Below are 26,872 nucleotides of genomic sequence, written 5' to 3'. Positions count from 1 at the left end.
GGAAAACACAGCTGAAAGAATGGAACTGTTCACTAAAGAAAGGTTCCATATTTTGCCCTTCTATCATACACTGAAGAGCTAAAATAATTATTAAGCTGAAGTCAGACCATGACATTTTACTTCAACCCAGGCTAGGAGGAGAAATGTTCCTGTCTTGTCTCTAGAATGACCTGACACCTTCCCACTGTCTGAGGTTGTGCTGTCACATGCTGCTGCTACAAGCTGTGCCTCCCAGGGAATTAGCTCATCTGGGGTGGCTTGGTGCTTGCTTCCCACTCCTGCCTGGTGGTGATTTGCCTGGCTGTAGGAGGGAGCAGGAATAAGGAGAGGCTGGTGCACGGAGCACACCTCACCCATGAACTCACCGTGTGTACACACAGCACACACTGGCATTTGCACCCGTGCATGGGAGGGAGGGGAGTGCATGAGCCCTGGCAGGAGCCCTGCATGAATGCATGAGCCCTGCATGAGTGCATGAGCCTTGGCAGGAGCCCTGTGAATGCCTGAGCCCTGCATGAGTGCATGAGCCCTGGCAGCTGGGGAGGTGGCACACCAGTCCTGCCACCCCATCAGTGCTCATGCAAACCAAGGTGTGCCCAGTGCTTAGACAAACCTCTCTGGGCCAAGTCCCTTCCTCCTCCCCATTCCGTCAGGTTTTTCACAGGTAGGCTTCCCTAAGGAGGCAGGAGGTTTGACTGGGTGGGTGCACTGTAAGAGGGTGTGTTTTACAGGTGTGACACTGTCAGAAGGTGTGTTTTACAGGTGTGACACTGTCAGAAGGTGTGTTTTACAGGTGTGACACTGTCAGAAGGTGTGTTTACTGGTGTGACACTGCAAAAAGGTTCATTGTACCCACTGCTATAGTGGGAACTGGTGGTGGAGCAACTGGCAACTCCCCAGGGAAGGGGTTGTCACCATCACTAGAGGTCTGTAAAAAACCTGTGGATGTACCATTTAGGAACAAGGCTTAGTGGTGGACTTGACAGTGTAGGTTAACCATCTTTGGCAGCCTGAAGGATTCTCTGATTCCTCTCTGGGCAGCAGGGGGTGCCCTGTTTCCTACAAGCCCTCCTTCTGTGCTGTGCTCCCCGTAGTGGTGAGTTTTGTTCCTTGCTCAGCCCATCCAGAAATTTGAGTCATCTCCAAACAAAGGGAAGGACGCAGCTGCAGGCAGAGGCAGCTCTGCAGGGCTGTAACATGGCTGGAGTTTGCACAAGCAAGGGCAAGTGCTTTTATTGCCTCAGTCAGCATGATGGCTCAAGTCTTCCCACCTTTTTGATTTGTCCAAGAAAGGTACTTTAATTTCTTGGTCAGGACAACAGATTTGTTTGGTTTTTTCGGATAGTACCATTTTAATGCAAGTTACACAGACGAGTACAGACTTCTTCTTGCTGAGCATCTTTATGTGCCCATGGTGAATCACCCATCTCCCCCACAGCCACCCTGTAGCCCAAGAGCACTGACCTTGCCACGGGCACCAACAACTTCCCCTGTCACTCCAGTATCACAAAACTTTTCTGCCTCATCATGGAGACCAAGACATTTAGGAGAGATGAAAAAACATTTATGGACACAAAAATATTTATGGTCTTGGTGTCATAAATAAGCCTACACTTTGTTTGATAGAGCATAGCAAGTTTATTTTAATGATTAGTAGAACCATATCTGGAAAGGGCAAGTTGAAAAAGCTACTTTGCAATTCTGAAGCAGTGACAAATTCACTCTTGAAATGTTTAAAAATATGAAAATGGAGTATCTGCTAAACAAGAGCAAATAGAGTAAGTCCTATGCAAGTGACTGAGGACAGGGCAGATTCTGAAAATACCAGAGGCTAGAAATTTTGTTCTGCCTAGAAGAAAATGTGTGTCCCAAATAGTTTTAAATCAGTAAACTTTATGTGCTATTATCCAGATGGAATAAAATGCTGGCCCCACAGACATTAATCACTCAATGAACTCACTGAGGTCAGAGTTTTGCCCTGAGACTCAATTTTTTAAAAAATAATTCATATTTATGACACTTTTATATGCACTCACATAGCACAGACTTACAGACTTCCCACACTGTGCCCATGGACATATATATAATAATTTATAGCAGTAATTGTACTAATGCTTTTGTACTAATGCAATCTTTTACTGCTTTACAACACTAAAGGCTTTCTAATTTCTCTTTGTCATTCTATTCAGACATTACTCCCTGTTTTGCTCTCTTCTCTCCAGTGCAAACCACCCACTACAGCAGAATGGCATGGAAGCACGTGTGTTGTGTGGTGAAGAGCAGCCCCATCTCTCAAAACAGACAGATGTTTTTGAGATGCAGCAGCACTGCATTGCTTTGCAGCACAGACCTACAAAAGCACCTCTTTATTCATTTCAAATACCATGATATGGAGAGTGGCTGATTCATATGATGTGTTCCTTGGTGAAAAGAACAAAAAATACATATAAAACTAGAAACCAGTGGCAGAATTACAGCCTTTTTGGGTGCTCTAGACACCCAAGAGAAAGCAAATAGCCCTCAAGCCCCAGGGCTGATTGGGTGAACTCTCAGAAGAAAGCACTGTGACCCCCACTGAAGGACAGAGCTCCAACACACACGTGCCCCAGGAAGTTACAAAGGCAAAGTCTCCTGCACTCAGTTTTTTCTCCCAGCAAAAATAATCTGATAGTTATAAACCATTCCCCTGACCCAGTCTGGCAACTTCATATCCTACAATAGCTTTTTATTTCTCATTGCATATCGTGGCATAAGCTCCCATGTTTGTGTTTCCCTAATAGTTGTATTTGAGAATGTAATTTTTCTTTTTTCCTGGTTCTACCCAAATGCTGTCCTAGTGTCAAGAGGATGTGACATCATATTATTTCAGATTTCTATGCTTAAATGTCTGCTACTCACATTTCAGAAGAGGACTATGCATCATCCACATAAAACAACCTAACTGGTCATTGCCCACAGCAGCACTGGTATGTTAAATAAACTTCGTGGTAGAAAAAGTTTAAGATTCCTTTTTGAAGCCTTTCCCCGAGCTTTGTTTGCCAGTTTGGACAGTGGATATGGATGTGATAAAATTTTTAGAGACATGTATTGTAATGTGCATCTCAGTTCATAACCACAGTTAATATATGCAGCTGTGTATGTGTCTAACCTCATACTTAAAGTGTTCCAGCTTTGGTTGCTTATGGATTATTAAAATTATATCATTAAATCTCTTTCTTTGATCACAATTTAGTGTAACACATTATCTTGATTCTCAGTACTTTCCAACTTTGATGTTATATTTAATAAAATATAATGCTGTGCTGAAGAATCCCTCGGGTATCTTTAATTTCTTTTCTTTTTTATTAATATATATTACACTGTAAATGGGATTAAATTGTCTGATTAGTGAAGCAGGCTCTAGCTGCAGCAGTTAAACCCTGAATTCCTCAGGGTGTTCTATAGACATTGTAAAAGCATCTTTCCAAGGTGCTGATAACCCATGAGAATTAAGCCTAACATTTCCCTTGTGCTGAGGCTGGTTTCACTCTCTGACCCCAACCTCTGCTTTGTTAACTCATCTTCCTGCACAGAAATCTTTGCTTTTGCCCTTAAAATGTTGTAAGGCTGCACTGTAAAGTAGGAGAGAGAGCTGATGCAGGTTTTGGAAGACACCCTGCCACCCTGCCAAACCCAAGAGCTGTGTGGAGAGTGGCCTGCAAGGGGCTGCATCACCACAGAGCACCACCCAAAATTTGCAGCAAGACCAATACCACCCATTGTCCCCTCCAGCAGAAATTGCTCCTTGATGCTCACAGGCACAGGGCTGCCTTGAAGGGGGCCAGCAGCACTGCTTGTGTGTCAGGAAGCTTGGCCAGGGCAGAGCCCAGGAAAGGGAGCCCTCACTCAGCCCAGAAAAGCCCAGCTGGTGAGGCACGAGGCCCCAGCACAGTCCCTGTGCCCAAACAGCCCTTGGCAAGTGCTCGGTGACGCTCATCAAGTACATTGTGTGCTGAGCTGGCACAGGCATGGCACAGGCACTATCCTACCAAAACTCCTCTGGGAAATGCTTCAAAGCAGCTGCACGGCAAGGAGTGGGCTGAGAGAGGCAGGGACTTGGGGAAGAGGGAGGCTGATAGGCAGGTGGATCTTTTCTCACTCTTTCTTGCGCTCCAGTGGCTTTTGGTTGAGACAGCTCTGCCCTTCTGCAGCTTTTACAGCATCCAGCCCTGATCCACAACAGCTCATCAGATCTTAATTTTAATTACCTCCAGCAGGGTAATGAGGGCAAGTGGACCCTAAACTCTGGCTGATGATGCCTACACAACTCTCTGACAGAAAGGTCCTTCTTAGCCTGTCAAGCAGTAAAAGTAGTCTTGAGAACCTGGGGCCACACCATTATGCTCTTTATTACATCTCATTAAAACTATATATTATAGAAGTAATATTGTGGAGTTGGACAGTGCCAAGCCAAGTAGGTTTTACCATACTGCAAGCATAGGAAAATTCTTCATCACTTTAGCTTTATTTGCTAACACAATTGTCTTTAAAACAGTCAACGAATGTACTATGCAAGTAGAAAAATTCAAATGTACAATAGACTGACCAGTAAATAAAAATCAGATTAAAAAGACTTAAAGACAAAAGACATTTTAAATCACTATAGTTCTGCCTCCTGAGCTGTCAGGCTTTTAACATTTCACTGACAGATACATGTGTGTATATATATATACATATAACATTGTTATGGGATATACTTCCAAGTCTGTAATTCAATAATACTCAATGAAAAGTTATATGCAGACCCACCTGATTATTTTATAAATTATTCAACCAATTAGTGACATGATAATGTTCCTACCTAAAGAATAGTGAAGTCCAGCTGCACAGGGCATGAGGCAGAGTTTTATAATTCAGCTGAGTTTTTTGGTCCTTCAATGTCCAGACCCAGCTTGGACATCATTCATGTACCTAAGCAGTTTATACAGGTGAATAGCACAGCCGCCTTTTCAGAGAGCTTAGTCTTCTACAATATGATCAGCAGAAATATTCACAGTGTATAAACTGGTGCTTTAGCATTTCAGGCTTAAACAAAAACAAAACAAAACAAAACAACCCCCCCCAAAAAAACCCCACACACAAAAAACCAAAACAAAACAAAAAAAAAAAAAATCTAGACTAGATTAACTAGAAGAGAATAGGTTTCCATATTTTTATGACCTGAAGAAGGAGATATGGGACAGAAGTAGAGGTTGTTTCTTTATGTCTACACAGTAGAAAAATATGTCCTCAGATTTACAAAGGTAAAAATGTTTCATTCATAGGTGCCCCTTCCCCTCCTGATCACTGAAGAAGAAGTAGATTACTGAGCCAACAGGAAGAAACATTTCCCAATATTACTGAAAATTAAGCAAAATAACAATTTTAAAGCTCTGGGAAAAGGATATTTTTTGTGAAGGATTTTTTGCATAGATGTAATAAGTGAACCTGAGAGCAATGCAGGAAGGCACTGCTGGCACAGACCCAGGAGGCAAAATACAGAAACAAAGCACAGCCAGGTGCTCTGATAAAACAGAGGCAATGGGCAGAGCCCTCACAAACCACCACTAATGTCTTGGCTGTCTTTGATGACAGAAGTTTTAAGAACTTGTTTAATTACCTTCTGCTTTGCTTTCCAAATGGTACCTAAGCAGCTTATCCAAAGTGAACTGTAAATTGTAAGATCAACTCTTTGGTTTGAGGTAAGAAGGAGAAGGTGAGGCAGGCCAGGGTCCTTGTGTGGACACAGGCAAGACCTAAACCCCAGACACTCAAAACCTGAGTCAACAGTAAGAATGTCCTGAATTAGGATACTACTGATGAACGTACCAGTCAGCAGCAAGGACTTGTGGCTTTCCCCCAGCAGTGTGTGGGTACCCTCTCAGCTGCCAAAATCAGGGTACAAAATCAGGTCATGCCCTCATCCTCTCTCCTAGTGCATTGCCCCCAAAACACCCAGCTCCCTACTATCCCCTCAGCCCAGACCTGTTCCCTGCCTGCTGCAGGAGATGGCCTAGCAAGGACGAAAGAGTTTGCAGTGGTTCCTGTGCCATTGGGAATACACACACTACTGTGCAGAAATCCTTGGTATTAAACATGAAAGACCTGAGCCTAACAAGGAGCAGGAAGAGTGACATTTAAGGCAAGAAACACCAAACATTTTAGAAAAAAATCCAATCCAGTACAGAAAAACAACTTCATAAATCACAAAATGACAGAATCTGTCCCACTGGAAAATAACATGAGAGAGGAATTCTTGCAAATACATCTCTGATTTGAGAGATAAAATTAGAAAAGGCAGAGTTGACTGTTGTGAAACCATCTTCGCATATTCCAGCAATTTAGAAAATTCAGATAAATGCCTGAGTTGATGCCCTGATTTTTCTGAGGACAACAACCATATTGGTACTACCTTTAATTGGGCCGGGACATCAACCCTGAACTTTGTGCTGTTGATCCAAAGCAGCCAACAGCAAGTCATTTCAGTGCTTGTATGAGCACAGAAATGAAGCCAGTACATACTCAGCTTACTAAAGAACTTTCCCATTAGGCAGCAAAAAGTATCCCTTTGCTAAAGACCCATACCTTCTTGTTTGAGGAAAAGCTCTATGAAAATACTGCCACCATTATTTATGGGAAAAATACCTCCAGGAAAAAATTTAGTAGTGGCAATTCAAATGATAAACTGTAAGCTGTGGAACACAGGAATTGAGCTGGAATGAAGGAAGGGAAAATGCTTTCCTCTTAAGAAATCTTTGAATTTTTTCCGGGAAAAAAAGAGAAAAGAATGTTCTGGTCCCAAATCACAATATTTTATTTCTAAAAAGTGTCAACGTAGCCTTAAGGAGAGGAATGTCTGCTTCCTTCACTCTGGAAGCTAGTTTGAGATCCTGTCCTTTTCCATAAATTATACTTCCATTATGACCTCCTTCTTTCTAAAGACACACAGGAAAATAACCCAATTTGTTTCAGTTAGTTAGCTTCAGTAAACCTTCCTCCACCCTGACTGTTGGACAATCATAGATTCATAGAATGATTTGGGTTGTAAGGGGCCTTAAAGATCATCTAATTCCAGCCCCCTGCCATGGGCAAGGTCACCTCCTTTCACTTCCACCAGGTTGCTCAGGGCCCCATGCAACATGGCCTTGAACATTTCCAGGAATGAGGCACCCACAACTTCTCTGAGCTGTCTGTTCCAGTGCCTCAGCACCCTCACAGCAAAGAACTTCCTCCTAATCCAAAACTACTCTCAGTTTACAGCCATTCCCCCTTGTCCTGTCACTACATGCTCTTGTGAAAAGTCCTTCTCCATCCTTCTTGTAGACTCCCTTCATATACTGAAGGCTGAAAAGGTCACACTGAAGCCTTCCCTTCTCCAGGCTGACCAATCCCAATTCTCACAACCTTTCCTCAGAGGAGGGGTGCTCCATGCCCTAATCATCTTGGTGGCTTCCTCTCCCCTCCCTTGACCTGCTGCCCTCAGTGCTTTGGATCCAGCCCAGGACACTGTTGGTTTTCTGGGCTGCAAAGGCCTGTTGCTGGGTCATGTCCAGCTTCTCACCCACCAGCACCCCCCAGTCCTTCTAGGCAGGGCTGCTCTTGACCTGTTCATCCCCAGGCTTTGTTGATACAAGGAGTTGCCCAAACCTGGGTGCAGCCCTTTGCCCTTGGTCTCGTTTAACCTCATGAGATTCCCATGAGCCACTTCTCATTGTCCAAGCCCCATTGAATGCCATCCCATCCTTCAGGTGGGGCAACCATTCCACTCAGCTTGGTGTCACCTGCAAACTTGCTGAGGGTGCACTTGATCCCTGTATCTGTCATTAATGAATATATTAAATGGCACTGGTGCCAGTATGAACCCCTGAGGGGCACTACTTGTCATTGATGTCCCTTGGAATTCTGAGTCACTGACCATCACCCTCTGGACCATCCACCCAATTCCTTATCCAACAGTAGTTGACCAATCCTTGTAAAAAAAAAGTTTCTCTTACTAACGTTTCTAAACTGATAAAATAAAATAAAAGCATATAAAAATTATATTTTGTATATATGTATATACACACTGTATGGATTTGCAGTAATTAAATCAGTCTAAAGAAACTCCTTTTGAAATAATTAAACTATGTAAAAATGAAATAATGCACAAGGTATAAATATATACCACTCATATAGGTACCTTTCTGATAGGAAAACAGAGCTGTGTGTGCATTCCCTCACCCCTCATCTCATCCCCCCCAGTAATAGTTATGTGTTAAAGTTTTTCTGCTGTAATAAAATATCTTTTCATGAATATTCTTAAAAATCAAACTGAAAACTCAACTGGTCTATATTTTTACTGTATTTTTAAGGCCTCGACTCCTCAATTGCTCTTTTTATCCAGACAAGTCAAATGATGCTGGCACTCAGTTTTTCTGTCACAAACTCTTACCTTAAAATCACAAGTCATCCTGCCCCATCCAGAACATGAGGGCAAACACATACACTACTTAAAATGCCATGTAAGACCCAGAAACAATAAAATCCATCATTTAAAACTGGTATAGTATTTCTGGCTCAAAAAAATAAATGTAGATGAAGCTATCTTCAGCACAAGGTGCTGGGAAAAAACTGCCTACACTGTAAACCAGAAAAAATGCTGCAATATTTATGAGTATCGTGGTGCTGGGAATCCCCTCTGAGAGCCTCTGATTTTCACCATACATTGATTTTTATCATAAGCTGTTCTAAAATTAGAAGAGGCCATGATCTGACAAGTATCCTTTATGTTTTAGTCCTACAGATGAATACCACGAGGTACTTTGTCAGCTTGAAACTGTTCCAAAACCAGAGGCACTAATCTGACGTATTAAACTGAACTTATATAAAGTCTTGTGTTTTACATCATGCAACATCATTTATGTCATGCTGGGCTGTGGCAGCTTAAGTTATGAAAATGCAGTATCACGCAGCAGATCAGAGCTGGCTTTATAGCAGGTCTCATGAATTTCTTCATCCAGAAAGAATAAATTTTACTGTGGGAGCATTCTGCATAGAACCCCTGCAGAGCAATAGATTAAAACTGGATTTTAGCATTTATGTCTTGCTCAACTATAAATCAGGAATTAGAAATGATAATGGCAGTTATCCATCAACAGCAGTGATACTGCAGATGAGCCAGAGTAGTTTTATGGTTAAAAGGAGTTACTTTTTATTACTATACTTTAGGAAAAGCTCTTCTATTAGGAATGTTTCTAGGCTCTAAATAAGGAATGATCAGATCATCCACATGGGTGAGGAAGATGCATCCGAAGAAACACCTCTCCATATTTCAGAGCATCATTCTGAAACTGGCAATGGGCGTGAGCAGTTCACATGGCAGGCTCCCCGAGAGAAGGGCTGGCAGGGCTGGCAGCTACCAGATCCGGCAGGACTCCGCCCCGCGGTTCATCATCGTGTTCGCCGCGCAATTGAACGCCTCGCGGAACTCCTCAAAGTTGCTCATGGCTCCGATCACTCTGCAAAGGGAAAGGTGATTGACGTGCAGGTTGCCTTTTGTCAAACACTACAGGTCTGCAAGTGTTTCAGTGTTTTCACTTCAGGCTGAATTTTCAGGCTTTCATATATTTTTTCCACAAATAAAACCAAAAGGTTCAGGAGAAGGGCTCCCAGTTAAAGTTAATATGAAGCAAATATTGTTTCATGCTTTGAGAAACATCTTGCTTTGCTAGAAACTCAAATTCATTTTCTGACACTGTGTCCTTTAGAACAATTTTCTAATGTAACCCTTGGCAGCACAGGTGGGAGATCAGCAGTAGCTGTGCACGGTGGAATTCTTCTTCCAGCCCTGCCAGGCAGCTGCAGTGCAGCAGGCAGGAAGATGTAAGCACACACTGGAGTTGTGCTGGCAGTGGTTTCATGAGGCTCCAGATTCTCCTAACAGCACGCTCTGCCCACCCACACACATCCACACCCACACACTCTGGGTCCCTGGGACTTTACAGCTCTTGTTGGGCAGCTCAGCCTTGCGCCTGTGAGCATCTTGACCCCTCAGATATTTTGGAAATGTATTTCTGAGCCTTCTGCCCTGAACAGCTCCCACGCTCTCTTGCTTCTACCACAGGTGGTGTGATACTGAAAGAGCAGCACACCTCTGCCTGACACAAGCTGGACAATGTCCCTGCATTCCAGACTGGCATCTTTAGGCAAAAGGGAAGATCTTGGTCTTTGCATGCAGTCATCCTTGGCTCCTGCTTTCATGTCTGCATTATTTGATGCAGTCAGAAACTATCATTTTACCTTTTCTAGATTGCAATTGTGTTGTTTGCTGGTTTTTCCTATGCTTTCAACCATCTTGGGATTTACTAACCTGAAACCTGCAATGGTTTTAAAGAGTTTTCTGAGTTAAAAGCAGAAAAAATATCTCCTGTGATAGTAATTGTATACCTTGGCTCTGTTATGCAGTGAGGAAGCATTTTTCTATATTGCAGACAATTTGTTTCTCAGTGTAGCTCAGCATGGTAGAAAATATTCTTATTACATTGATTAGACTTTCTGCGAGTAAGAAAATTTGCAGTCATCTGGCACAAAAATGCCTAAAGGTCAGTTTCGTAGCAAAGTTTACCAAATTAGGTTAGGCTTCAAATAAGATATGCAGCTTTACTGTAAAAAAAAAAATTGCAGATACATATTCAGGGACTGAAACAGCAAGAGTTGGTCATGCAGAGCTACTGCTGATGTTGGTGGGAGTTCTGCCTGCCATGCCAGGGATTTCAATCCGAAATTGGCATTCAAAAATGGCAAAGAGACATGCTCATACTGAAAATCTGCCAATTAAAAACAAGTAAACCCAGAATTCATCCAGTGAAAAAATCTTTATATGTGCATGCATGCCACTTTTCTACCCATGGTTTGATTTTGCCACACATTAACTGAAATCAGAGTGGAGTGTCTGGATTTCATCCCATTGAATTACAGTAGAGACACCTTTCCTTGAGGAGGTCACACTGGCCTCCCTTGGTAATCAATAAAAAGATGTGCTTGCAGAGTCTAAGTAATTTAAATTTATTACCTGCTGAAAGATTATTTATATATATATATTAACTTCTAAAATGACATTTCCTTTTTGACTTTGAAGAGAAACTGGTGTGAGTAGTTCAGATGCATACACCTGTGCACAAGACGTGTTGTTAATTTCGATAATTTTTACTGTTACCTTTTATGATTACTTTTAAAAGGGTTTTTTGAGCTTCTTGGACAGAAAGAGCTGTCAGTGTTTGAGCTAGCTGTATTGCAGTTATGCTTATAATGGTCTTGGGACATAAATGAAACCAAGTTGGGAGTAATAGATAAGATAATTTTTTAGCCCAGCTGACATGATTTGCAAGGAGACAAGCACCACTGCTTTTCTCCAGCTCTGAAACAGAAGCCAGTTCTCAGTATCTCACACAAAAACTAAGAAAAGGTTTTGTCTATATTTTCTAGATCTCAAATTAACCTAAACTCTGAAATTTTTTTTCATAGCCTGATGGCTTCAGGAGTTTTCCTAATAAATACTCAATCCCTAGAGTTCCATGTGTATCACCATCGCATGGGAATCTAGCTATGAAACAATTCAGAATAAAAATATACATATAGGTAAATAAACCTGGGGATTTTAAAAGACAACAGATAGTTATTTATATATTTAGATATTTATTTTATATAACAGATATTTTTATTTTACCAAAATCTTAACATGGGTAGGAATTATGAAAATAATATCTCTGTAGGCTGAAGGTCAGCCTGATGCTCCTGTCCTCATTGTCATGATGTATTTTCAATGTTAAAAGGCATACAGATTTGCATACTGCACTACTTTTACCCCCACTAACTGGTATAACACTCTTTTAGTCAACAGAAAGTGGTGAGATTCTCTAGAAGGCAAATAATCCACTGTATTGTGTGAATTTTGTTGTGGATATAACATCCTTTGTCCAAATAAAGAGGTAATGTAGTACTTGATCAAGGGCAAACACAGAATTCTTAGTTAAGTAAATGGAACCAACATGAATCCCAACAAAACCAACATGTTCTTGGTGAAGAAGCAGAAAAATAAACTCTGGCTTCCCAATTCCTATTTAGCCTCTAAAACTTCCCCCCTTCCCATGGCAGGGAGTTCATGAGTATCCATGGCTGGAGGAGCCTTTTGGCAAGGACAGACTCTCTCTGTTATGGCTGGACTACCACAGCTCCTTCAAGCAAAGTGTCACTTGAAGGCCACTGGAAGAGTCAGGTCTTGAGCTGAACTCACAGGGCATGTTTTGCTTTGCATTATCAATGTAATTCAAGGTCAAGATTTAGGAGCTTTTAATGAACTCAGATTAAAGCGAGGCCCCTCCTTATATTCACTGTTTTCTAAACTAGAATTGCTTAGGGAAAGAAAGTGATAGATGAGGCATTTTAGATACTCAGGCCATGATTACAGGACATCACAGGGATCAGAGTGTGTTCTGGTTCAAATGCTTTTGAAGGTAGATGCAAGCTCCTCAATTTTACAGAAGAGCATTTATTATAGTGAGAGATAAGCTAATAAAAGCAGCTCAATTTCCCTCTAAACCAAGAGCACAATCCAATTTTGTGCTTGCTCTTAAACCCCTCCTAAAATGCTATATTCCTGCACTTCTGTTCTGCAGTGATTGATTCTGTGTGTACACTGAAGAAATACCATATTTGCCCTACCTGAACTGAGGAGGGCTGTGAGCTCCAGTATATATTTGCTCCCTTGCAGATTCCGGTCTAAAGGAGTTGCATCTTACCTAATAAAATAAAAAAAAAAAAAAATTAAAAAAAAAAAAAAAAAGAGAAACAGGCACATTATCTGAGATGACTTCTTATGCACAGCAAAATGTAATGTCACTGTTCTTAAGATGTCTGTTAATTATAAAATACATAAAATGGAAAGACACCATAAATTCCTACTTTGTTTCATCTTTGCCAATCTGCAGTTTTCTTTGTTTTTCACATCCCCTGATGGATCCAGTGTCCACCCACTGTTTTTCTCTACACACTCTTTCACATCATCAAATCACAGTCACTTTACTAGTTCTTTTTTTGAAGTTCTCTATAATGGTAGCTTGTCTTTCAACTTGTTCTGTAGCATCTCACACCTTAATAATTTGAGACCAACCATACTTCTTGGTCTCAAAACTATGTAATGTGTTTAAAAGGTACACATAATGATGCTTATCATCTCTAGAACTGCTGCTATATTACCTGATATATTTATGCCATGTTGGAATGTCAGTTTCTCTTGAAATTACACATCTTCCACTTTTCATCAGCAGTCCCCACTTCCCTGTTCCTTATAAGATACTTAATCCAATCATAACTGACCAAAAAACAGGGTAGATAGAATATTTGCACAACAGAATAACCCCTCTTACGCTGTATCCATTGCATGAAAAATCTCCTTTAAACTGCCCCTACCTTACCTAAGTCTCTACATTAAATGTTCCTATCAACAAAACCCCTTAAACCAGATTGCCCATAGGATTGCAGTGGACTTCAGTGCAATTTTGTCTACCTGAACACAGTCCTGACATTTTATAAAAGTCTGTTGAGTGACTTGAACTTTGTGAAAATAGACTGAGCTCGAGGGTACCTTGCATTCACGGCTCTCACTGTGCATGTGCCCTCCCTGTGAGGGACCACTGGACATATGATTTCTGCAGTGGTCCTGTAAGACCCCCAGATGTTCCCTACAGTGTGGGGGCCCCAGTTGTGGGTTTCTCTGGGTCTGGATTGAAGGCACTTGAGACAATAGTTCATGTTTGGACTCAAGTGTTTATTATTTCTTATCAGTAAAACAGTCTCACTGCTGTGAGTTCAGCAGCTTTTCATTAGAAGGCACAAAATGGCCAACAATCTCTTGTTACAAGGTCTTTTAAGACTAAACTATCCAATTAAGAACTGACACCTGGATTATTTTCCCTTTTAACCCAATAACTGATCCCACAGAGCCCCCAGTGGGGACATTTCTGCCCAATTACAAAACATCACCCAAACCCATGAAGAAGAAGGAAGAAGCATGAAGAAGAAACCCAGGAGGACACCCTGTGCCCTCCAGCTTGCTTCCATCCACAACATACTAAAAATCCCAAAACATAAATTTCTCACCAAGTGATACACCTATACTACTCTCTATAATCTATTTCACACTTTTGTGGATTCTTGGAGAAAAACTGACACGAGGTGAAACTTAATTCAGCATAAACAATGAAAATGGAATATTTTCTTTGTTCAGTATAGTCAAAATGAAACAGCCATAGGCCCACAGACTGCTACACTGACTCTCAACAGAGAAATTATTTTCAGCCAGGACTGGTTGCATTGGTTCCCGTTTTTTCAGTTTGGGATGATTCATTCCTTCAAGTGGTGGCAAAGTTTTATAGCCTTTTACTTTTCATGTAGGGAGTTTGCCCCAATTTGTTTACCCAAATAAATAATTTCTGATCCTCCCTCACTCTATGGTTTTTTTCTAAAAATCTCACAGCCTTATCAAAGTTTTGTCAGAGCATATTTAGTGTACAGATGGGAAAAAAGAAACTAAGACTTTCTTCACTGCTGCTTGGTTCCCTTGAACAACATGCACAGTAACAAATGGTGTGAGTTAAAATTGAAGGAGGCTGAGGAGTCAATACATGCTGGAAGACCCTTTTAGTGCAGGGAAGTAGAAAAAAGAAAGAAAGTTGCTGTGACAACACTGTGCAAAACCAAGAATCATTTCAGCAGTTCTGGCACCATGGGTAGTTGAGGGCAAAGAGAGAAAGAGAAAAAAATTATAATTGTGGGAGAAGTCTCTGCTTATACTCTCAAAATCTGTGTTTGAGTGATGCAGATTGTTGAAAACAAACAAGCTCATCTCTGCACTGCACATTGTTCAAGTTAATAGATGGGGATTTGAAACACATTTGTACTACTCACATGGGCATAACTCAGAAAGAAAAGCTGGTTATGTGTGAACTCAAGGCCTGGCAGTAAAGGCTCTTCTTCTCCTCCCCTCTTTTCTGTAATCCATTTCCTGTATGCCTGATAAGAAAGAGATACTAAGTGCCTTTCAGCAACGTGAAGATAACCACAGCTTTTTTTTGTTATTATTTTTTAAATAACATGAAATTTCAGATATTTTCTATCAACTTACCCTGAAAGCTTCTCGCAAACCTCCATTATCTGCAATGTTCTCTGCCAAAGTTCTCTTCCCTTTCACCTTGGCAGAATGAAAGAACATCAGTCATATGACCCGTTTCTGAACTTTCTACTTGATCAACTTCAAAAAGAGGGGGAAAAGTAAAACAAGGCAAGAACATCTCAGTCAATTTCAACCAACTTTGGCTAAGAAAATGGGGTGTCCATGTGAATACTGCCAGCAAACTATTTTCTGTGATGAATTATCCTGGCTCTGGTCATAGATCTCTGTAGCACAAAATATAGTAGATAGAATGCACTTAAGAATCCAGTCCCTGATCTTTGAGCTGAATGTCAGTAATTTTCCCCTAAGGACTATTTATATATGGTGACATGTGACATCCAGAAGCCTCTTAAACTTATATCTAAAAGGCTATATTTATTTCTTTTCATAACTCTTAATATGCTGCTGGGATGTGAAAATAACTTCTAAGTCATAACATAAATAAGCTTAATTAAAAATAGCTGTCAGAATCAAAATTGATATTATATTCAGTGCTCTAAAAATATCTGCAAAGGATATTCCTGTTGCTTGTCCTGGGTATTGATTCCAAGAGCTTGAGCAATAGCAACAAGAATGTGTTGTGGGAAACTGCACTATATAAACTTTGTGAGGAAACTGGTCTCCTGGCATTACCAAGTGCAATATCGTTACAAAGAAATCCTAATTTCTGCTGAAGAGGCATTATCTCTACTCACCCAGCCTACTAAGGTCCTTGTGTTACCAACTGTATTTGTAATTAAGCAGTTCTACTCTGTCCTGTGCCTTGAATAAGATAATTGAGCACGGTTTTGAGCAGGGCTCTGAAGGTCAATGCTGGCTGCAGCCATCTGCTCTCCTCTGCCACAGGATGCCAGAGTGGGGTTGGCATCAGGACTCATTTCAGGATGGCAAATGAGGGGAAAATTCAAGGGAATGGCCAGAAACTTGTGCACAGCCCCACACTCAGCGCAGATGAGCACCCAGATTGGACTGGGACACCTCGATGCCTTGGGTACAACGTTACAGGAAAAATGGGAGCCGTAGAGGAAAGTGCAACCCTCTCCTGCCAGCTCTCCCCTGCCCTCAGGAGGATGGAGCTGGAGGTGAGAGAGAAGCTTTTAGGACAAAAGGTGCTGGGACACCAGGGAACAGACGTGCACACAGCTGACTTTTCCTCTGGCCTTCCTGCTCACACATTTTGCTTGCATTGAGCTTGTGAGGGAGACTGACTTAGAGCACAAGATAAGAGAAACCTAACAGGGCCAGAGGCCAGCTAAAAGGTGGAAGAATTCTTTCTGCTGATCTCAGGCAGCTGGGGATCAGGTATCTGAGACTACTCTGCACAGAGAGTTTGTGGCAGGGATCACAGACCATGATAAGTCCTTTATTTGATGAGATGACTTTATGTGATTATTGCACTCTGAATCTATTTCTATATCCACTTTTTCTTTCATCAGGTTTCTTTTCTGGACACATTTTTATTGCATACCAGATGAGAAGGAAGAATTATAAATAGGTTTCTTAATCCATGAAAAATACTCAAACAAGGTAAAAAGCCTGCAGAGTATTGATGCAAAGGATAGGTTCAAATGATAATAATAAAAGGTCTTTGCTTGCACAGCTCTTCATACAAAAACTGTAAAATATGTCAGAAAATTGGAAAACTTCTGTCATCTAAAAAGTGCTTTTGGTTATCCTGTGAATATAGAAGGGATGGGATGACAAGGCTGTGGGTAACAGGATCTCTCTAGTAAGCCCATGGACTTCAAAGGCAGGATTTACACTGGGAGGAAATTCAGACCTACCTGATCTCAAGAGACAGTGCAAAAGTTAAAGGGGATGGCCAAGCCAATGGCAGAGGCATGGGAAGAACTCAGCCACATCCTTGGGGAAGGTTTTAAGGATCTTCTTTGAGTGGCATTTTTGTAATGACAGTTTTTGTCCTACAAATATTCAGGAATGAGTGTGAGAATTTTTATTTGTAAATTAGATAATTATGAAGTATTTCAAGTCTGAGTTGCCGGACTTCAGACTGGACCAAAATATGGCTTTGTTATCTCTGAGATCAGCACAAACAAGCCTGGGAAAAGTGCTAGAATTGTTGATAAGAATTTCATGGGGCCTCACTATTCTTAAAAGGCAAAGATGTACTAGTATTTGTAAAATGTAGGTAGAGGTGAAAGAACTGACTGGGGACTGGAGTATGTGTTTTATCCTGAAAACTAAGATTAAAATCGTGTTCCAGACAACATCACTGGAATTTCAGCTATTCATTTCTGAAGGTCTGGGACATATCCTGTTTATTCTCATTTGGGACACACATATGAATGCACACATCTTCAGGGAAGCCCATAACTCTGATAGACAACAAAACAGAAGCAATTCCCTTGCACTTTCTCAATCCTTTTCTATGAGCTACTGCTGTCATATTCCCTTGATTAAACATACAAATGGGGTCTGTGTGCACACATGGAAGAAATAGCAAGAGGTGAATCTGAAATAAAGTAGGGCTTATGCATCCATTTCATAGCTGCAATAAATAACAGGCAGAATTGTTAAAGGAATCTATAAAACATGCTATTATATTCTTTCTAAAAGAGTGACTGCTCAGTTTTCATTACAGACTTCATCTTCAGAAGACATTTAACATGCTCACAATAATTAGACCAGCCCTGCTGAGTGACTTCATCCTCTTCCTCTGATTCCAAAATGATGTGATGGAGAGAAATGGTTTAACCCTGTCACCACAGTGTGGGTAGTGGTATTTGACTGGACTAATCAAACCTGACAGACAATTTTTAACACAATTATTCACCTCAAAAAATCATTTGTTGTGAGAAATGAAGTTGGTTGTTTAATATTCTAATACTTTGAGATTTAGAAAAAGAGAACTTAAAAAAAAAGAAAAAGAGCACAATGACCCAAACTCCTCATGTACCACTGTTTTCAGTCACTGGTGGTTTACATACATGTAAGCCAGCTTGCTTCCAGTAGTAATTGTTGTATTGATTAATCATGCATTTTGTTTTCTCTTTAAATTTTTCTTCAGAGTCAGTTGTCCACCAAGGGTCTAAATTTCCATTTTTGTCATATTTCCGACCTCAAAAAGGAAACAAAGAAAACAAATGTTTTTGCAGGAAAAAACTTTTTCAGTGTAGGAATCTATCACCTTCACAGAAATGAGAGGTGAATGCTCTTATGTGAGTGTGTGTACAAAATGGATGGGAGCAGTGAGCAAAATCTTGGCCCCACTCAAATAAGCAGTGAAAAGCTGGCATTCTATTTATTGTCATAGTTTCCATTTGCAGAAAAATATAGTAAAGACTAATGAATTCTATTGTAAATTTTATAATTACATAGTGTAAGAGGCACTTCGCTTTTTTGCAAGTATAATTGCATTTTTCGTCCTCAGACCATGTGTCTTTCATTCTGATAATGTGATGATAACTGATTTAGTATTAATTCTTCACCTGATCAGGAAACAAATCCATTTCATGCAAACTTCTAAAATTTCCACAAGGTAACAAATTCTCTAGAGATGTATTTATTTCTGTATTTGGAAAGTAAGACCCTGGCAAGGAGGAAATCAAACTTCAGGTTCCTTTCTGACTGGCAGGAAACAAGGTGGAGATTAGGTGCTCACCTACACAAAGTGGGAGTTTATGAAGAAAAATGTCTTCATTCAGGAGAGTTTGCTGACACAAAGTGCTGCAGAGCAGCGCAAACAGGATACCAGGATAAGTGGGGATTTTTGGGGTTTGTTGGGGTTTTTTTTAAGGTGTTCTATATTGCACAACATAAGCAAACTCAAAATTACTCCCTAGAGGAGGAGGCTTAAGTTTCTTTCTGCCTGCATCTCTCTCCTCCCCTCTCTCCCCTAAATTTCTGTCAGAAGCCCAATTTTTAAAAGCACTTTGCTGAGACAGCCAAACATAGGTAGTGGCTGTGCCCCACTCCACCCAGTTTGTCAGGACAATTGCATTGACATTTTCTGAATATTTTTTTTCCTCTCTTTTTTTTTTTTTTAATTTAATTTTAATATCTTGCAACACCTTTTCTATACCACTCTTGTTCCAGTATTGTATTTTAAAACTTTTGCAATTATCTTTTGAAAAATGTCAAATCTGAAATGAAAAGTTTTTTTAGTAATTTTTATCAATCAGAAATTATCCCTTTGTCCTTCCCACTCCCCCCTCCCCCTGTTAGGACTTTCAGAATCTTTTGCTGATTTAGTTTTCATTTGAGACAAACAGAAATAATTTGGTATTTCTTACCAAATAAAATCCAATTCAGACAAGCAAGATTCCATGTAAATAAATCTAATAAATACAATTTTACAATTTTTTCACACAACTCAGCACCATTAAAAAACCCAAAACAATAAAAAGGCTACAGCATGTACAAGTTATCTTTCAAATCTGTCAACTCTGTAAATAAAAAAAGTTATCAAAGTGCAGTCAAATACTCACCATTGCTATCAAATCCATGAGTAAACTCATGGCCAACAATCACTCCTATGGCACCATAACTCAATGACCTGTAACATGAAGAAGCAGTTTCCTCAGAAAGTGTTCACAGTCATGAACATTAAAGGACAAAAGACCTCAGAAAAGATTATTACTGATTTTAAATTAGGCTGAGGAGGCAGTGGATATGGGTCTAAAAATCAGACCTACACAATTTTGACTTAAAGAGGTTGAAAGTCTTAATGTTAAACTCTTGTTTAAAAGTAACATTTAATCTAAAACTTTGAAAGCTTTGTGATGGTTCACTCTTCCAACCAAATCCCTTATCAGCATCATATGAGCTCCACCCTCCTTCAGCTGACTGAATTCTGAATGTTCTGACTGGAAACAGGACAAAATTATAGCTGTACCTCCTCTGAAACAAAAACTATCTTTTGTAAAGCATTAACAGATCTCCATTCAGTTTTAAAAAGAAAGGTCATATAATTCCTTTGCATCTGCCCTGGAGTAGGATGTGATACACAGATCTAAGGCACCTGGGAAACAGAGTAAAAAGAAATACTTTGTATTCCTGATTGACAATTCATTATATCTTCCTCATTATATCCCAATAAGCATGCTTTTAGGAGAAATAGGGATGAAAGAGGGAAAAGCTCAGGGCTTTTTTACACCAAATGTAGTGGGTACCATGGGGGTAGGGGATTTATTCAATGTATCTTTCATTTGTGGAGTTACTTTTTGGGATTTTAATTATTTCAGTTATTGAGATGCTATACTTCAAAGTAGCTTATAGTATTTTTAAGACATTGTATTGAATTAGAAGAAAGGCAGAGGGTTTTGAAATAACATTATTGGACCTAATGATCCATAGTGCACTAATTGCTCATCTCAGTCATGCCCGAGAACTATTATATCATCTAATTCCCTCTGCTCCCATGAAAATCCTTCACTTTGTTTTTTTCTTTCCTAAATGGTATTTTGCATGTGTTAACATCTCCCCTGCTGTTTTTGGCCCAAGTACTGTTACAAACCATCTCCAAAAAATGCAGGTTAAAATTATATGTTTCAGCAATGGAAATATCATCCTCTTGTGTGACAAGTTTGTAATCTGGTGTAGCACACAGTGATAATTACCCCTAATAAATGCACTATGTAAGACTTGTTTTCCATATCTGAAGTATAGGGATTATACAGGATCTTTTTGCAGCTGGAGAAGTATAAAAATAATGGCACAAAACATGTAAAGAGATCTAGAAGAAACAAGTCCTATTACTAAATACATCTTATTTTTCCTCTAAGGTTCTTTGTCACCATGAGGGGCAGGGACAAAGAACAGGCTGGATTTCTGCCAGTCCCTGGAGCTTTCCTAAGCTCCAAAAGATGGGGTTAAGGTTGCAGTGAATTTGGGCCTTTGAATCTGTGAACCCTAATGCAGCATTTTGTCCAGCTCAACACTTTTTCCAGAAATTCTCCCAGTTCTGTTCATGTTTTTTCCCTTCTGGGCACAGAAGGACAGAGGTGGAAGGGTAAGGTGCAGCCCAGCAAATACCATATTAAAGGGGACCTTTCTGGGACTGGGGGGGCTCAGAACTGTAAGGAAGCTATGAGGTCAGGTAGTTTGAAGTCTCTATTTCAATATATATGGCACTGAAGACTCACAATTGTGAATGGTGGCATTTGAGTGTTATTTTATTTAATGTACTGAGATGTAAAAGTGATAACTAAGCTCTGCTTTCTGGAAATAGATGTAACTGGGTTTTGGTGGTTGTGCTGGAACTGGACACTAAAATGCCACTAAATGTTAAATATTTGCTAAATTAGTTTTACTGCAGGCACTGGTGACTTTTTGATGGTTTATCTGTTCCACTGCCATGTACTGTTTCTCCTAAGCAGACAGAAAACATCCAGAATATTTCAAGGACAAAAGCAATCTGCTGTCTGATATAAACCAGCTACATTTGTTTACTAAATTACATTTTGATATGTACTCAAGCAAAACCAATTTAAGCTAAGGTAACCTTTAAGGAAGAGAAATGAGCAAAGTATAATACTTTGAAAGAACCACAGTTTTATCACTATGGCAGAAGGTCAGAATACAGAGAAATCAGAAAGCAAAGCTGGTCTGCAATACCTATAACAGAAAATAAGTTCACCTTAACAAGAAAGGACTCTCTTCTATCCCCAATTAGCACTTACAAAGTCACCAGGCCCACAAGAATTCTCTTTGAATACAAATTAATTAGCTCATAAATTGAACATGTCATTCTACATATATTGCCAAATTTCCTGTTTACAAGGACACAATCCAGATTGAAAGATGGCAAACACAAAAGGTTCGAAAAGTTTTATTTTATTTTTAAACAATGATTTATTAAGGATATGTTTCACCAAAAACTGGCTTCATATAACTGCAAAATAACTTTCAGAAACTGCCACCAGAAATTTTTCATGGTCTTATCCTACCCTAAAATAGAAAGCTATTGAACTGCACAAAAGCAGTGATTTTTCAAAATTTAATGTATGTGACCTATAATTACCCTTCCTCAGCTACACTGGCACATGGGCCTGCTCAGGCAATCCCAGGCAATCACTTATGCACATGAAGAGATTCTCATGCACCTCAACAGGCACAGACAAGGGCCCACTGCTAATCTTAGATACTAGCAGACAGTGAACAATACACTGATAATAATTGCCTTCTCAGGGTATTCACTTCTGTTCAGGAAGTGTCAGTTATCTGATTTACAATTCCCTTTAATACCTGCCATGTGCACACTGCTGCATCTGCATGCTGCAGCATTGATACACTTCCACTTGGGTGCACTTAATTAGCAATTCCTTGGAGAAATCAGTCATCAGTTTAAGACAACAGCAACATACAGCTCCCAAGGGTAAGAAAAAATCACACAAAGCAGCACTTCCACTTCTCAAAGTCAGCCCCTCCAGAGGCAAAAGCAGGATACAGCAGGAGAGAGCACACAACCCAAGGACCAGGTTTGCCCTACAGCAGGAAAACAGAGATTTCCTGGGGGCTGCCTTTCAGTTGCCTTCAGCACCACAGCCTTCTTCTCCTCACCCTCTTCTTTGTCTGTACGTGTTTGCAATATCTTTCCCTGTTATTCCTCAATTCTAGGTGGATGAGGTTCGCTTGTGCATTACTTACCTAGGATACTCTGTTCCCCAAAAGAAAGGCTTTTGAAGTTCTCCTGCTGGGAATCCTGCAAGAACAAAAAGAAAAAAAAAAAAAAACAACAACAACAAAAAAAAAAAAAAAAAAAAAAAAAAAAAACTGGTGAGGTCAATTGAATACAGCTGAATAGCTGTCACAATGCCCAAGGGTTTAGATTTTATGACCTCATTTGTTTGGTTTCAGAAGGTTTTTCAAGGGGAGCTTTTCTCTGGGTGGTAGAATGCAATAGAGAGGATCTCAGAGAGGCATGCAGAGTAAATGCATGTGATCCTGTGAAAAACACACCTCAGGCTTCCTATGAAGGGTCCTGGATTATCCTCAGATGTGCTGACTGATCAATAGACAATACATAGGTAAAGTGCAGTAAGAACTAAAATACTGTTAGCTCACTGAGGCTTCAGTGAAGCAAGAAATACAAAAGTTATAAAATGTAAGCCTGATTCTGTTTACTCTATGAAAAACAGAGGTATATGAACATACTTAGGCCCTTTTGTAGGGAAAACTAGATTATTAAGGCTGTAGGGTCAGTCTAGCTAGATATTACCTGTCTACTTCTGGTTCTGGCAACTAACCAGTTGCCAAAAACCAGCAATGGAGATACTCTGGAGAGTGACGAGCTACTGATGTTTCACACAGGAAACAAAATTGTTCCTCAAATTCAAAGTCACAGTTTTATTTTCAATTCCGGGGTGACATTTTAGTGCTAGGATACTAAAGACACATGGTAAAAGTTTAACAGCCCAAATAATTGCTAAATAAAACATACACCCATGGTCAAAGTTCTTCTGTGATGGTGAAAAGCGCCATCTTTCCAGGCCTAAATGTGGAATTTACTGTGTTGTGTCACAAACTCTCATCTATAAAGCACCTGCTTAGGTTTACCCACATGGTCATCACCTTGCTGAGGAAGAACATTTTCTCAAGTGATTCACTTGTTTTCCCAGGAACTCTTCTTTACCCTATGGGTCCCTCCTCAAGAAATCACCTGAACACCCAGAACACTACAAAAACCACATTTATTTGATTCTAACCCTATTCAGTTTTTCGGTGATAGTTTGGTTACGGATTTCTTTATATCTGAGATAAGTTGTCAGGCAAGATCTTTGTCTTTTCCTTACAAGGTCTTTAAAAACTTACTTTCAAATGAAAAAAAAAAAGAAAAAAAAAAACCCAACAAACCCAAAATCCCAAAACAAACCCAGTATGCTGAGTGTAATTCATGCCAAGAGATGTGGCACAAGGCTTGTCTTCCTGGCCTGCCCAGCTGCTTTTTTCTGTTGCTCCTCCATGGCTACCATCATTCCCTATCTGCAATTAGCTGATAAAAAGTGTAGGCTTCAAAATTTTCTGAGTGTTGCCTGGGTTTTTTTTTTTTTTCCTTACTTCTCTAGATGTTGTTTTATTGTTTCAAGCATATAATTTTCTTTTCCAGCACTGCAAACCACAATTTTACCAATGTCAAGGACAAAGTTTTACGGATCTGACTATCCTTGCCTCCCAGTGCACAGAGAAAGTTACTTATTATGCATGTTTTAAGTAGCAATGGTACACATATACAACCTGATGAAAATTGCTTGTTAGGCCTTAAGAGCTGTGTTCAGAGCTGAAAATCTAGTTTGAACTGGTGTCCTCCAAACACTGGAATTCAGAAAAGGTTTTGGAAAGCTTAGGTTCTGCTAACTCTAAATGATCCTATTCCCACCACAACAGAGGAGAGGAACTGTGGCCAAAATGAACAAATGAGCCCATACTGAAGGCAGTGTGAACCAAGGCAGCACAGTCACCCCACAAATCATGTTTAAGGATCACACAATCCAGGGAGCCTGTCACTGCACCAAGAGGCTGTCCAGATCTTCTAAGGGGCTGCAATTAGTTTTTCCAGGTATAAACTTGTAGTGAGTTTGCACTTGTCTGCAGTAGAGGTAATATGCATTATTTACAGCAAATTAGGTGCAAATCTTCACTCAGGCTTATCTCTGTGTCTTCACAGAGCATTGCTGAAACACAGTCAGCTGTGAGTTCAGCCATGAGATATTTCACTGACCAAGTCAATGTGCATGAATGGTAGGAAGCTCCAGTGCTGAGTCTCTACAACATGTTGGTGATTATTTTACTCAGAGCCAGGATCCATTTTAGGTTAGATATCACTGAGAATAATGCTGGTTGAAGGAGTGATTTCTGCTTCTGGACATGTGTGAAAACCTCTGTAGTTTGCACTAAAGGAGTAAATCTCCTGTTACCAGGTCCCCTGCCCTCACTCAGCACTACATTTTCCCTCCACTAGCTGCTGCTGCAGCTACTTGCAGAAAAGTTTCTTCACATCCCTTGCCAGATTCATCTCTAGGGAGGCTTTTGGCTTTCCAAATCCTTGTGTCTTGCACAGTGACTCTTCAACTTTCCCCTTAGCCACCTCACTCCTCTGGAATGCAGGGGCACCTCAAGCAGTGGAGCCAACACCTGGCTTACTTCAAATATTTCACTCTGAATTTACACTGATCTTGAAGCTCTGACAGAACTTTGCCTGCACAGGACTACTTTTAATGTAATTAAAGGTTTCTATCTTCATTTTATCTGTGATGTCATTTCCAGCATCTCTCTCCAGCAAGGTGCCGTAAAGCTTGTCAGAATGTATTTAAAATTTGAAGGTGTTTTCTCTTTCTTCAATTTTACAGGGGCATTAATAAATGCTAGCTAATACCTTCTGGTATTATTATACACACTTTGCAGATGAATACCCTTACCTCAGTATAATACTGCTAGTTTGCCAAGAAGTTACAAATAACTACATTTGATCTGATAATTCCCTTCAAAAATGCAGAGCAATAATGGGTAAATGAAACCAAAAACACATGAGAAGACTCACCAAATCACAAGGAAATTTGGAGTTCAAGTCTAAAATTGAATTCAAATTGTATAGTTCACTTACATTATTTAGTTATATTGCATGCTGTTTTTAACTGAGCAAGGAAAAGCCTCATTCCAAGTTAGTGCATTTACAGCTTCCAGTAATGAGGTTGGTTTGTTTTAAGCAACTTCTGTCAGGCTAGTGAGTCCCACAGATAAGTAACAGATATGGGAGACAGCTGTGCTAAACTGGGTTATAAACAGGGTACTCTGCCAATTGGTGTGCTGGCAGTTCTCAGATGTGTTCAAAAGCTCTAACTTGTTTTTTTTCAAGGCACATTCATTCACTGAATGAATTCAGATGTAGATTCAGATGTAGAGTTTTAAAGGGATAAGGTATAAGCAGAGGACTAACTGCTGGTCAGTAATCAAAGAATATTGAATTCACATAAGGAATTAAATATGAAGACAGTGGGATGTTGGTTAGTTGTCTAAAACCAGCCCAAATGACAGGATACATTTGTTTAAAATGGTTCCACAGACTTCTATTTGAACTACTGAATCTCATCCCAGTGATGGTTTTGATGTTTGGGGGTCTAGCTGTCAGTCTCAATGGCAAGGGGCTCCTGCAAGTTTTACCTCAGATAAAACACAAGGGAAAAAACACATTGCTTTCAGATACTTTGAGACACCCAAGCAGCTTTGAGCACCCATAGGTAGGGGACAGAGACCAAACTGTCTGTCATTACAGGGACCTGAATCATACACCTTATTTCAAGTTTTATCCTGTGAACAAAGAGAACAGAAAACAAAATTTGTGCAAGGACAGAAAATATCAGTTGTGTAAGGCAGAGTAACTGTTCCATGCAATGCACCAACACAAAGCTTAATTTTATGAAGAACTCAGTGAATAAATTCATTAAAGAGATACCAGGAAGTAATAGTCTTAGAGCAGAGGACTCTGCAGCTTCTGCGTCAATTCTTGGCTCAGTTTCTCCTTCATCTGATAAGAGGCTTTTTTCTACTCATGAAAAAGAGAGAACCTGGTATTTACCAACCTGAGTGGGGCAACACGAGGAGAAACATGACGTGGTTTGTGAGGTGCCAAGGAATACTGTCTGCTAAGGGAGTAGGAAATGTGAAAACATCTGTTTTACCATAAACTTA

General features: G+C 40.1%; 1 protein-coding gene across 1 annotated transcript in view; it reads right to left on the bottom strand.

Annotated features, from left to right (window-relative positions):
* Positions 1-4,508: 4,508 nt before the first annotated feature.
* PHEX (phosphate regulating endopeptidase X-linked) overlaps positions 4,509-26,872 on the bottom strand; it is a 98,190-nt gene continuing 75,826 nt past the window's right edge. The window contains exons 16-22 of the mRNA XM_059839895.1: positions 22,835-22,889; positions 19,675-19,742; positions 18,175-18,305; positions 15,179-15,244; positions 14,962-15,066; positions 12,718-12,794; positions 4,509-9,515 (exon numbers count right to left, since the gene is read on the bottom strand). Of these exons, the coding sequence (XP_059695878.1) occupies positions 9,413-9,515; positions 12,718-12,794; positions 14,962-15,066; positions 15,179-15,244; positions 18,175-18,305; positions 19,675-19,742; positions 22,835-22,889 (605 nt within the window). The 3' untranslated portion in view covers positions 4,509-9,412. The remainder of the gene's footprint in view (positions 9,516-12,717; positions 12,795-14,961; positions 15,067-15,178; positions 15,245-18,174; positions 18,306-19,674; positions 19,743-22,834; positions 22,890-26,872) is intronic.

The sequence above is a fragment of the Haemorhous mexicanus genome, chromosome 2, assembly GCF_027477595.1.
Source record: "Haemorhous mexicanus isolate bHaeMex1 chromosome 2, bHaeMex1.pri, whole genome shotgun sequence".
NCBI classification, from domain to species: Eukaryota; Metazoa; Chordata; class Aves; order Passeriformes; family Fringillidae; genus Haemorhous; species Haemorhous mexicanus.
This window is presented reverse-complemented; position numbering and strand designations above follow the sequence as displayed.